This window comes from Manis pentadactyla, chromosome 6 (assembly GCF_030020395.1).
Source record: "Manis pentadactyla isolate mManPen7 chromosome 6, mManPen7.hap1, whole genome shotgun sequence".
Taxonomy (NCBI): domain Eukaryota; kingdom Metazoa; phylum Chordata; class Mammalia; order Pholidota; family Manidae; genus Manis; species Manis pentadactyla.
Genome location: NC_080024.1, coordinates 121422883 through 121436521, shown reverse-complemented (window position 1 = coordinate 121436521; position 13639 = coordinate 121422883). Strand labels below are relative to the sequence as shown.

At 50.4% G+C, this 13639-nt stretch overlaps 1 protein-coding gene across 4 annotated transcripts in view; it reads right to left on the bottom strand.

Moving 5' to 3' along the window:
* The window catches only part of CABLES1 (Cdk5 and Abl enzyme substrate 1), a 118724-nt gene that overhangs the window by 10402 nt on the left and 94683 nt on the right, over window positions 1–13639 (bottom strand). For 2 of the 4 annotated variants that reach the window (XM_036905769.2, XM_036905768.2), the window contains 3 exons: window positions 10921–11017; window positions 9542–9698; window positions 8334–8437 (listed from right to left, as the gene is read on the bottom strand). In XM_036905769.2, the coding sequence (XP_036761664.2) occupies window positions 8334–8437; window positions 9542–9698; window positions 10921–11017 (358 nt within the window). The remainder of the gene's footprint in view (window positions 1–8333; window positions 8438–9541; window positions 9699–10920; window positions 11018–13639) is intronic. The other 2 variants (XM_036905771.2, XM_036905770.2) reach the window with 1 other exon arrangement.

Here is a 13639-nt window from a genome sequence, read left to right as displayed (position 1 = left end):
CACTCACTGGTGCAAGAAGGCAGAAATGAAGCAAAGGCTGCACTTGTTTCTGCTGCCAAGCAGTTGTGGCAGGAGTCCTAGAGTCCTGGACAGCCCTCTGCAGGTGCAGACCGCAGTGGGGCACATGGATCTGGAGCGGGCAGCCGCTGAACCTATTAGCAACGAGGGCCTTACTCACAGATGAGGCAGCAGCCCTTGCAGGGTGGCTTTGGGACCATTTCTGAAATCCCAACTTAGGCTGTTTTATCAGCCTCCCCAGTGTTCTATAAGCTGTTGAGTACCCTGTAATATATCCCTTTCTTCCTAAACTAGCTCGAGTGGATGCTGTTCTTCATAATCTGTAACCAGCGCACTCACTCCATTGATAGGTGCTCACCACTATCGTGACAAAACCTCACTGGGGAGCATGGGGTAGCGCAGAGCTTCTCATTCCCCTAATGGCACCCATGTCATCAGTTCCCTGGGGCACCAAGTTCTGCCCCAGGGCCCTCAAACATCACTTCCTGACCAGTCCTAGCTTTAGAATGCTCCTGTGAGCACCAGCTCATCTCAGCTGGCAGCCCTGGGGTTGGGCAAGGAAGGCTCAGGCCCACCCCAGGCCCAGGTCTAACAGGAGAGACTCTCGTTTTTCAGAGCAACTCTGCCCTAGTTCTTGGGGTGTGGAGCTGAGGCCTACTTTTCCTGACAGGAGGAGTGTTCGTGCTGTTTATTTCAGCTGGACCCTGGAGCTGGGGTTAGAGGGAAGGCCAGTGAGCTGATGCTGTGAGACCCTTGGCCCAGCATGCAGCCCCTGGAGAGGACAGGGCATGGCAGTTGCAGGGATGGCCAAACCCTACGTGACAGAATTCCTCCACATCCCAGCTCTGTGATCCTTCTGTGTGGAGTTTGCAGCTGCAAAGCCATGTCTTTGCCACTGCTCCCAGCACAGAGCAGAAGCCCTGCCGGCAGCCCAGTCATCCACTTACCCATTTATGTGGCTGTTACTGGGCTACTCTGTGGGTCTTTGCTAGAGGAGAAATAGTACATTCCAGGCTGGTGGTTGTCTGCAAACTTCCATCTTTGCTTCCTGACACACCCTCCCCCATTTCCTGACCTCCAAGTCACACATTCTTTCTGGCCTGAGAAAGAATGAATTAAACTGGGGCCAATGCTTCATTGCAGCTCCTCTACCCCTTGAATCGTATGGTTTATAATGACTCACAATGCCTGGGCTTCAACAGTGCACGTTACTATGCGCAAAGTGCTAATAAACAGGCTGAGGTTCCTTCTGGGTCTGGGTCGCAGGGAGTGAGCACCATTTTTAATGCTGTCCACTGCCAGGCGGTGGGATTTGCCAGATGGAGAGCTTCTCATGGTCCCTGGAGGTGACCAGCCGGTCCGATTTGCATGACAGATGGGCAGCTCCTGCCCTGTGGCACCTGCAGTTTTGCAGGGGGCCCATTCTGCTTTTGGGATGTGAGGGTGTGGGAATGTGCCTCCTCCAGCTGTCTGGCTGCAGGGAAGCAGTGTGTGCACAGCTGCCTAAAGGCGGAGGGAGCTGCCTATAGGTGGAGAGGAGGTTGGCTGGAAGGAGGAGACCTGTGCAGAAGAGACACACTGCAGAACGGAGGTCTGCCCAGCCCACCCTGCTGGAGGCGGGACGCAGTGGCAGGGAGGCCCAGCGTGGGGCTCACACCCACAGATCCCTTCTGAGATTACAGAAAAGATGGTAAGACCACAACTTGGTTATCTAACGGGAAGTGTCTGCCACATCTATGGCAGAGACACTCAGACATTCTTTGTTTTTTTAAAAAACAGACAAAGGTCTAACTCATCATGAGAGGAGATACCCTCCAAAGAACTGAACTTGGGCCCAATCCTGGCCCACGGCACCAGGCACCATGCTGTGAAGTGACGGCATCTCAGGATGGGCTTGGGTGCAAAGGGAGAGGAAGAGGCAGGCAAGGGGGGAACAGGCAGCAGGGGTGTGTGTGGGGGGTATCCCACAGCACCCAGGAACAATGCCAGAGATCAATGAGGGGCTCAGAGCTGAGAGGTCTGATTCCAAAATTAACAATGTGAAACGTACTTCCCCACTTGGTGCCTGGCAAGTCACTCCCCCTCCCCATTCTCCAGTCCTCCACAAACCCCTGCTGAATATCAGCTCTGAACAGATGTGAGCTTGCTGTAGCCTCTGCCACAGTTCCCCTCTGGGCAGGAAGAGCCCCTGGGGGTGGGTAGGAACATTTCCAAGGTGCCAGGTTCCAGCCCCAGGGCTACCTGGAACCCAGGAGAAAGCACCGAGACCTGGGGGCAGGCACACAGCTTCCCTGAAAGGAGGGAGGCACTGGCCTCCGCAGCTCTGCCCAGCACCCACAGCCACTGTACAGCCCTGGCTCACCTACTGCGACTGCACTTGGCCTCACACAGCACTCCAAGCTCAGCAGGGTGCTGGAAAGCAGATGTTGTGCACTAAGGTAATTAAACAGAGTAAAGCCCTTGACTGAATCTAACCATGAAAAGATGGGCATTTCAAGACTACGTATTGAATCCTTTTGCCCAAGAGGACAGTAACTATGGGACAAGGAGCTATGGCATGAGTGGACAGTCCATGCAGCCTGGGGCTGCATTTGTTGCTCTTTCTCCACAGCAGATTCCAAGTGCCTAACCTTGGATTTGTTCTCCCTCTCTTCTGAGGGAAGCAGCTCTTGTTTCCCTCACCGAAATGAAATGGTTTGCAAATCGAGGGAAGGAAATAGGCAAAGCTTCCAGTTCACATAACCACATGTATTCCCCAGGTAGGGCAAAACATGTTCACAGTTCCAGATATTTATCAGATGTTTATCTGGTACTGCAGAAGTTTCTGGAGTAGTGTCTCCACCCACTTGAGAGGACCCGAGTTCACACACACCTACCTAGTATCTGGATGCACTTTTACACACACACTTCTTGAATGATGGTCTCAGAGTGTGAGATGATGAACTGTGAGTGTGTGGAAGGAATGTCATGATAAAAACCACAAAATGATTATCAAAAATCTGGGACAAAGACATAGAAAGGGAGCAGTTGCTGCAACATCTTGGGTAAAGTGTAAAGCTCATATTTCATTTTGTTTTATTTTTACAAGAAAAATATTTTTAAAAAACCCCACATATGGATGTGTGCTGCAACACAGATGAACTCTGCAAACATACTGTTAAAAGAAGCCAGACATGAAAGACAAACATAGTGTATGATTCTGTTTTCATGAAATGTCCAGAAAAGGCAAACCTACAGAGAGAGAAAGTAGGTAAGCGGTTGCGCAGGGCCTATGGGTAGGGGGCCAAGGGTGCAGAGGCTTCTTTTTGGGGACACTGAAAATGTCCTGAAATGGATTGTGGTGGCAGCCGCACAACTGGGTGGATATACTAAAAACCACTGAACTGGTGGCTTTAAAGGGGTGAATTGTATCCAAATAAGGTGTTACCAAAACAAACAAACAAACAACATTGTGGTAAAAGGCATTCAAGGCATTTTATTTTTAACGTGGGCACCGAAGCCAGCAAGCCTCAAAGACCCCGCTGCTCCGCTCCCATGCAAGCACCTGGCCGATTTTCTCTGGCACTGGGGAAGCTCCAGGGTCCTTTCAGGTCTTAGGAGAGGCCCAGCAGCAGTGTTCTGTGACGTTGCCCTACTTAAAGAGGACTCCGCAGCTGATTAAGCTTGGAACCTCAGGGCCTTGGAAGGAGCCTCACAAGGGAGGGGCCCCTGGGACTCAAGCTGCTTTGGCTTCTCAATAAACCCAACTTGCAAACAGGCCACTGAGATAGCTTTCAATGAAAAAGATTGGGGGGAAGGCAGAGTCCGATGACTTACCACACGGAAAGTGGAATTAATCTCTTTCTCATTGATTCCTCTATTTCCCACTGCTCAGCATCTCACACTGAACCAAAAAAATTGAATTCTAAGATGTACTCCCACAACCCTGGGGAGATATGAGGGTGGGAGGAGGGGTTTTCTATGAGTACTTAGATTGTGATATTAAGTAGAAAGAATAGGCACTTTAGCATGGGGGTCAATCCCAGAGATGTCCTCTTGAGATTTCTATACCTACGGATGCCATGAAGGCTGTTAGTTTCTTCCTGATGTCAACAGTTTGAGAGACATTTGTTTCTGAGAAAGGAAAAGGATCCAGAAATCCATTCAAATAACATTATTTTGTTGGCATTATTTCAGTCAGCTCTTTCACTCACTTTCTCCTCTTAATTGCTTTCCACACCCACAAAGAGAAGAAGAAAACAAAACTGAACCACTACCGACTTCAGCTGCCAGGGTCTAATGATAAATAACCACTCTCCAGTCAAAATGTAATTACAAACTAGGCAGCGCAGAAAGCAGGAAGCGCCGGGTCCCGACGTCAGGCCTCCCTCCCGCCTGCCCTCCTGGGGACCACAAACGCCATCATTAAGCTAAGGCCCTGCAAGAGCCCACATGTAGGTGGGAGGTGAAACAGACTTTCAGGGTCTGTGGTCACCTTCCAGAAACTTTGTAAGGCCAAAACCACAGGGACAGCTGCAATTGGGTTTCTACACCTGCTCCAGGAATTTGTTTTTTAGTTCAAAATGTCACTCTTTCCCCTGTCCCAGTGACTCATAATAGGAGTGACATGCATGGATCAAAGTTAAAAAATACAACTGTAACTACAGATGTAAGGCCAATTTTAAAGGGGTGCCGCTTTGTAAATAACAGGCTGCTCTGGGAGCCGTAGGGACATGTTCACCATTGGAGCTCCCCCACCCCCCAACTTAAAGGCATGTCCCAACTGCAGCAACGGGTGCCCTTTTTATCTTATACTTAGAACAGACACGAATGAAAATACACATCCAGCTACATCCTGGCTGGTTAACATTACCTACACTCTGACTCAGAAAGCCTGTTCCTAGATATTTACCCAAGAGAAATGAAAATATATGTCATAAAAAAAGACTTGCCCAAGAAATGTACAACATTCATAATAACCCTAGACTAGTAGTGAACCAAATAGTCCATCAATAGCAGTGTGGATAAACGAACTGTGGTCCATACATATAATGGAACCCTACTCAGCAGTTAAAAAAAACTACTGATATATATGCAGCATGAGTGAATCTCGCAGAAATGAAGTTGTGTGGAAGATGATGGACAAAAAAGGGCATAGAGTGTAGAATTCCATTTCTGTGAAGTCCAGAGTAGACAAAACTAATCTAGGGAGACAGAAGTCAGAAAGGCCGCTCCTCTGCTGGAAGTGGGTGGGACGCAGAACAGGATGAGCGTGGGGAAGCTTTCTAAGGTGAGATAAATGCTGTATCTTGATCATAGTAGAGGTTACAAAATCCATGGAACTGTACACTTAAAATGGGTGCATCTGATCAAATGTAAATTACAACTCAATCTGTGAAAGAATAAAAAAGTATCTTCTCTAGGACTGGTTGGGGTGAAAGGGCTCACTCATCCCTTTTGGGGTTGCCTGATTCTGCACAGGCCACTTGAACATCTCAGACTCTGCAATCCCACAGGAATAGGACACCCTAGAACAACAGCCCCTGGTTCTCAAATTCAAGGCCTCTGCTGGGCTGGCCAAACTTGAGCTGCCCTGGGAAACTAAGGAAGCATACATGGGCAGCAGGGGCCAGAGGCCCAGATATTTAGGGAGGTGGGCAACAGCTCTGGGATGCACAGCTTCACACAGATCTGACATCCACCTGCAGGGGGCGCCCTGCCAACGATGCGGGTCACAGCCCAGCAGAAATGCGCCACTTGCTCCAAGGTGGCTGGGCAGAGCGCCTCAGTCACCCAGGGGCCAAGATGTGCTCTGGACCCTTGCAGAGGGCCTTCCACAGCTGGGGGGTGGGGGATCCTACAGGCTCGATTTTTCAATAGCTAACCTCTCCCACACTTCAGGGTCTTGTTCATGGGCTCCTACCATGGCCTAGCTCCTTCTCACCCCCCAGCACTCACCCTGGCTGCCTTCTGCAGGGGAGCCCTCCATGAGGCCCACCTCTGAAGTTCAGGCCCCTCCCTGCTATCTCCTCCCACTTTTCCTCCTCCTCCTCACAACTAGGGACTGTCACCTTGTTCACCAGGCAGCTTCTCCAGTCACTCTAAGGTCGGGGAGAACAGGGGCTGTGGCTGCTCTGTTCTCCTTCGCAACAAGATGCACATGCCAGGCACATAGTAGGGCATCAGTCAATTCTGCTTGAATGGACATATTCTATACTTACAACCCAATACACAGAATAAAGCCAGTCAATGTATGTGCAGCAGCCCTAAAATCCACTCCTGCTCCTAGACAGGATGTCTCCTGGGAGCCAGTTTGGGGCTCTTTGTAACACGTGACATGCACACCAGCGACTTAGGCAAGAATGCTGAAAAGCGGACACCCCTCCCTTTATTCAAAGGACCCATACCTGTAGCCAGAATAGGAGGAGACGTAGGTCTTAGGGAGCTGACCAAACGCAGTTCATGAGCAGTTCCATTCTCTAAAGAATAGACTGTTATTGGAAGCACGGCCTGCAGATTCAACATGGTGAAATGAAGAATGACCCACTTGGGAGCATAAAACAAGGAGTGTAGGACATACACACTGACTTGGCAAGTCATGGGGCCCACTGTGCAAGGAGAAAAATCATCCACGTGCATGGGCATGCATGCAGAAACTGCAGCCCACGAACTCGCAGCTCACAGTGAAATCATTCAAAGAATAAACCAAATGTGATCTGGCCTGGTCAGGTACCAGGCCTATCAAAGGAGAGGTCAGTGTTATCACCTGCAGAAGAGCACGTTCCCCACCAAACCCCACAGTCAGAAACAGTGTACTTCTTACTCTTTTGGTTACCTAGATACCTCTTAAGCTGTTGGCACAAAAAATCACTTTCACATGCCTCCCTGAGGTAGGCAGTCTGACTGCGGAGGGATGCAGGACCCAGAGGCAATGAGGAGAGTCCCGAGCCAGGAGTTCCGGACTCGGCCCCTGCTTCCTGTCTGTCACCTATGACAGCCTCACTCTGACTCCAAGCCAGTTCCCTGCCCAAGTTACTTAATAAATAAATGAATTTCAATAAATAAAATAGTAAGCAATATAAAGAATCCTTATTCTCACACAAGTCATGGCATCTCTATTGCTCCCTATTTGCGTTAGGGCCGTAATTCAGGTTGTTTACACATGCGCTAGCTTATATGAATAAACCCTGTTTTTTAAAAAGATTGTAAATGATCTAACCAGTCACAGAGTGGAAAAACGGAACTATACATGGCTCTGGTTTTGCTTTCTGTGTTAGGAGTTGGGGAATACGGAAGGAAGAAGAAGTAGGGGCAATTTTAATGCCTTTGGTAATTCATTCTGACTCAGTGCAGCACATTAGAAGGATCTCAGTAGCTGTCAATTGACAAGAGGATATGTGCTGCAACAAGGGCCCAAGTTCTGCCTATGTGACGAGGCTGGAGGGTGGGCCCCACTGGTGAGGACCCTGAGCTCTGAGTGAGCATCCAGGTGTCCTTTGAGTACATGGAGTTGGGTCCCACTCTGGGTTGTGCAGACACAGAGCCTAGGACAGAAAAAGGACCCTTTGCTGGTTCCTGAGGCCAGGGCTGCTGAGAGCAGCAAGCAGAGGCTGGGGAGAAGTGAGGGAACAGGTTTTGGCTGTGCCCACAGCATCTGGGCCTGGCAGGGAGTCCTCAGGGGCATTCTGGGCTAGCGTTCTCCCACCCGCGTCTGTGGGTGGCAGGCCTGGCATGGCGGGTTTCCCCACAAACATAGCTCTCTCCTCCCAGGGCTCTGCCTGCCTCCGAGGCAGGGCAAGTCTGCCCAAACAAGGTGCACAGGACCCGTCAGGCCCCACTGCTGTCTGGAGAAACGGCAGCCGGAGTGGTGGGGAACGGTGGTCAGCCAAAAGCAGAAACCAAAATTGCACAAAGGGAAAAACAGGAAGAGTCCATGAAATAGAAACGGCAAGGAAGGTTTTGCATTTAACACCCACATTGTCCTACTTTCACTTTCCCAGGAGATAATTCTGTCATCCAGAGCCCAGTGCCAAATGTATGCTCGGAGAGCCTGTGGGGGCTTAGTCACCGAGTAACTCCAAACAGAGCTGACCTCGAGCTCAGCCCTGACTGCCAGTGGTGGGCCTCATGCTCCCCTAGAGGGCTCTCCAGCTGTGTGAGCTCGGGCATGCCCCTTGGAGGGGAGGGTCCCCGTGCCCAACCCTGAGCTGTAGCTGAGGTGCTGCCACAGGCCAAGTGACCAGCTGGATCCTGGACCAGCACATTCTGGACCTTCTGCAAGCTGCTCCTAAGAGGCTGGGGGCTGAACCACAAGCCTGCCCTCCACCGCTACTCACCATATACGAAGGGAAGATCAGAACTCGCTTGTGTTTGCCACAAGGCCACTGAGGGTCATCCAGGAGATTTGGGTCATAGTCCATAAAGTCTCCCAGGTCGCTACCTAAGGATTACATGCAAAATGATAATTAGGGGACCCAGACCCTCTGAATCAGGAGCAGCTGGGCAAATGCCAAGAATACACTTAGACTGAACAAAGGTTGGCTTCAAGTCCTTTAGCTCAGCCACATCTCTTTCTCTGACTTTTAGTAGACCTCTCTGCATACCGATGAAGTGTACCCCCCTGCAAAAGGGTTCGCCAAATACTTAACATTCTGACATTTTTTCCCATTTTATAAAATTATGTATTAATCTCGCTGACCTGGGTAAGCGCAGAACCTCATGGAACATGAAAGATGCAGTGAACCCTCACAGATCCTAAGATGTGGCACTGAAAATTCAGGGTCACTTTCTAAACCTGCAGATCAAATTAGTAGACTCAAGCTGTGCCATGAGAGCAGCACGTTTTCGGTCTGTTTGCAGGCAGGCTACTGTGTCTGCAAGAACACAGATCAGAGCAGACACCAATGAGAACAGCTGGAAATGGCCAGAGGCGGCTGGGACATCAGGACAGTCAGTGTCTCCCAACTCAGCCCCTAGACAGGCTGAAGGCACTCACTCATTCACCTGCTATTTCTCCAGAGTGGAGATAGAGTGCTTCATAAAGTTTATTCTCCCTTGTGCCAGTTCTTACCAAGGTTTGCACAGGTGAAGCTGGAAGCGTGCAAGACTGCCTTCAGCGCCAAGTTGACTCACTCACTATGAGAATCACAAAGGGAGTTCTTACATCTGATCCTGAATTTCTGGCCCGATTAACTGAAGGTCAAATTCAAGCACTATGAAAATGGAGGCGAGAACCAAATGGAAATGAGGGGCTAAGCGGAGGAGAGGCTGGGTGCAGGCTGCCTGGTGCGGATGGCTTTGGCCTTCCTCCTCGTGGGACCCTGGGGGTCGGCAGGAACCTGAGGCATCTCCTAAGAGCAGTGACCATGGCCTGGCTGTGAACTGCATGGCCTGAAACTGGGCTTGCCTGAAAGGCACGTCGCCTGGGCGATGAGCTCGTGCTCCAGAGGCACCTGCCCTCACCTGCTCACAGGGAGACCAACCCGTGCCGCACCCTGAACCACTCCCGCCAGGAGCTCCCCAACCCAGCCAGGCACCAGGTCACCTGTGTCGAAGCTCCCTTGGGTGCTGCCTGCCCGTCCTATGGAGAGGCTGCGGTGGCTCAGGTTACGGAACTGGGAGAAGGAAGAGATGGAGTCGATGGTATTTCTCCGGGCTCCAAAGGCATTTGTAGGTAACAGAAATTGGGTGTAAGAAACAGTCTAAAAGGGGAAGACAAAAATGGGACAGTGATTGTTCCCAGGTGATGTCAGGTTTGGGTTCTGAACATGTTACGTTGCCAAGTCCAGGTCCATATTCCCATAGATGTATGCCTAAAACCCAAAGATTTCTGAGAAACAAAAACTTTTTGGCACTCATTTATACCGAACTTGTGCCAAAACCTGAACTGAACTGACGAGGCTATGCACACTTTTAATTTATCCTAGTTGGCACAAATATTCGTGTTATGGGGCAGAAATACTCATGTGTTTGATGACCAGCAGCTGTCTCAGGAGGTACACACTGCACTGGTTTTTATGACCCACCCAGCTGCAGAATTTTAGAATGCACCAGGCCCCAAGAGTCTCTGAAAAGGGGCTGGGCCTCCTGTAGTTGCTGTGGCAGATGCTGTCTGTGATGTACTTCTCTGTGCCATCCTCCCTCATTCCTATGTGAACACCCAACCTTTGTGAGTGAAGACAGAACAGGTGCTTTTCCCTTTACCTGCTTGAGCAGACCGGCTCATGCGCCCCTCACTGTGAGCTCAGGGCTGGGATCATTCAGGCACAGGAGTAACCAGCTATTCTGGGGAAGGGCAGTGGGGCAGTCATTTGCCACCCTGCAGCTTCAGCTGCATGCAACCTACCCTCGAGTGGCTTCTCAAGCACTTGCATCCTGTCTACAAACAGGCTTTGGGAGAGTTTACAAAGACTGCCTGGCTCCTGCTCTAAAAGGTCAAGCTCACCTTTCAGCCATCACTCCTCAGACTTCAACCCAGCATCTCTCTGCACTGTGGGTGAAGGAAAACGTGGCAGCCCTGCTGCCCGTGGTCACTCTCTAGGGCTGAGGGATCTTAGCTTCTCAGAAGCCAAAACCCTTTCCTAGTAGTGGGAATGCTGCTTGCTGACATCATCAGGTAACAAATATCCAAACTACCCATCACTCCATTCCAGAACATGCAGGTGTGTGCGTCAGATCTGGGTCAGTACCACACATTGTATTGTAAACCGTGATGGCAGGGAAATAGATGTGCTGCTATTTAATCACTGGCTCAGGGCATTTCTGTGCGCATGCTGAGGAAGTGGCACCGGCTGGCATCATGTGCCCAGGAATGTGCCCCAGACCCAGTTCCTCCACCTTGAGGTTCGTGGTCATCATCTGCCTGCTTCCTGAACCCTGTGATTATCAGCACAAACTCGCTGATTGGAAGCCAGAAAGCCTTACCTTCCCATCAGCTCCCAGCTCCACGCCTTCAAGACCAACAATCTCTTTCAAGCTCACAGCACCTGCTGATTGTCTTCCTCCGTCCAACTTCATATCCCTAGAGAGGACAAGCCAACAGAAAAATGCCTTTGTTTGCACCCAAAAGAGCTATGATCGTATTTCCTGCCTGAGATATCACAGTCGTACCGACAAAAATGTCCGAATGGGCCCTGGCCTACAGGCCCTCCTATTGTCCCTCCCACGGGGCCCATCAGCGACACTCTTAGGGCAGATCCACCTGTCTCACCCACTCTGACATTCACGAATCCACCTAAACAGAAAGCCCGCCTATGAGAACCGGGCTCAGAGGCAGATGGATTACCCAGGTCCCTTCCCATTTGGCAGAGCCCCTCCAGTCTGAGGGACAGTCACCTAATAGGAGACCTGGGCACGGTGGGACAATGGGTCTCTTAGGTTCTAGCTGCAGGCTTCTTTTCAAGCTGGGGAGACCAACCTTCCTTGTCACCCGCTTTATTAGATGGGAGAAATAAGTTCTTGTCTTAAACAGTTATTGGGTTTATTGGGTTGACGGCAGAATTAATCTCTGACAAACTGCTGCTGTCTGGCTCCCATCCCCAGATACTCTGACTCCATTGGTACTGGGTGCGACCTGGGCAGTGGGAGTTTTAAACATTTCCCAGGTGATTGTAAATTGCAACCACATTCGGGAAGGACTGTGTTCATGCTTCTGTCTCTGTGACACATGCCTGTCAGTCAGGGCCACCTCAGGCTGGCACTGCTCCTGCTGTGTGGCTTGGAGAGACACATATCCAGGGCCTCTCACACCTTAGCAAGAACAAATAAAATGTAAAGGCAAGACTCCCCAGGGCAAAGGCAAGGGACTCAAGGAAAAAGAGGGAGGGGGCTAAGTGGGCAGTGGGGTGGGGTGGGGTGGGGAGGGGGGAGTGGGTGGGGGAGACAAGACACCACCCCTTCTATGGAGGAAAAACAGGAATAGTCTGATTCTGCTAAGTAATCCTCCTCTTCAATGGGTGCTCCATGAATGAACTGGCTGTGATCCTACCTAAATGCAGAGTGTGATTAATGATGGTTTTCAAAAGAAATACTCAAGACCTGCATCTAGGAAGTATTCCATTTTCCAGGGAGTATCCTTGGGACCCCATGGTACTGCTATGCTCACAACACCCCTGGAACCCTTTTGGAATTAACACTAAAGTCACACAGACAAAACACAAACAACCAACTCATTCCAGTCTTCAAAATTTATATTTTTTACCCTGAGCATTATTACTGTAATCAGTGCTCCCCCCACCACATACACCCCCATACCCTATTGACCAGATTTGACTGTAAATGACTTCAGGTAAATTCAAACATCAAACTCATCCCTTAAGGACAGTATAGAAGAGGACAGTAACTCATAAAACTGTCAACACTTGGTTAGAAGCTGAAAATCATCCCATTGAGAGCTCCAAAAATGTTCTGGGTAACAGAATACTTTTGGGGTGTATCTGAGCTCTCCCACGGGTGCTTCCCCTGCTGAGGACCAATGGCTCTGAGGTCCAGGATGATTTAAGTCACACCACTTCATAAACACGGTATGCCAACGGAGATCTGCATTCCAGCTATTGACCTCAAATCCACCCCGGAAGGACCAGGCAAGCAGCTGGAGTGGAGCACGCCAGGCCAAGGCTGCCCGAACCTCAAGCCTGCACATGCCCCCCCCACCCACCCTGCTGCCCCACCTCCTATGTGAACCACTGAGGTGCCCTGGGCACCTCCTGAGACTTCCTCAAGTGACAGAGGACAGAGACCATGGCCACTCTGGGGCACTGACAAAGGGAAATGCCTGCAGGGCAAGAACTTAGATCAGACAGGGAGGCAAAATTGCCATGGTGGGCAAGAAGAGGGAGGGACCTCGGGTGACCAGGAGGGGAGCAGATTCGGAGACAGCAGAGCCCTGCATTTCGTCCTGGGACCTGTAGCACGCTTCCACGACTTCCTCCTCACCCAGAGCCAAACCCGGCAAGCGCACGCCTCAAATTCCCAATTCCCAGACCGCTGTCTCCTTGTTCCAATTTTGCCAAAGAATGTTTCTTAAATAAAACTTATACAAAAGCAGGGCATCTCTTCATGGGATGAGAAAACCAAAATAAAAAGGGATTATTTAAACAGGACCATTCCAAAAGTGTTCCTGGGTGGAGGGCTGGCTGCACACAGGGACTGTCTCCTTCCATGTTCGTTTCCTGTCTATGTAGCATCTGAGTGTAAAGATGCGCAAAAAAGTGTTTACTTCCAGAAGCCAGGAAGTCCTGCTCTTTGCTGTCTCATGGTGCCAGTTTATACATATGGCAGGAGATGGGGGTGTTTTTCCACTGTGTCCCTTAACATGGGTCTCAGTTTGCCCACAGGTTCCCTGCTTCCCCGTGCAGCCTCTCCCTGCTAGATGTACACGTCCCAGGTCAGAGAGCCAAGCCGGCTATGCACACCCCACACTCTCCTTCCTGACAAGCCCCCACCCTGAGGGAAGTGGAGCCACAACAAAATTATACTTTGTGCACCCACATAAAATCCAAGACTCCTCTCCACCACATAAACCCCAAACCCCATTTAAAGAAACAGGGATTCTTAGCACCAGTAACTGTCCAAGTGCCTCAGACCACTTGGGACCATACGGAAGAGGAGTGGTGGACAGGCTGCAGCCTGCCCAACCATGGGA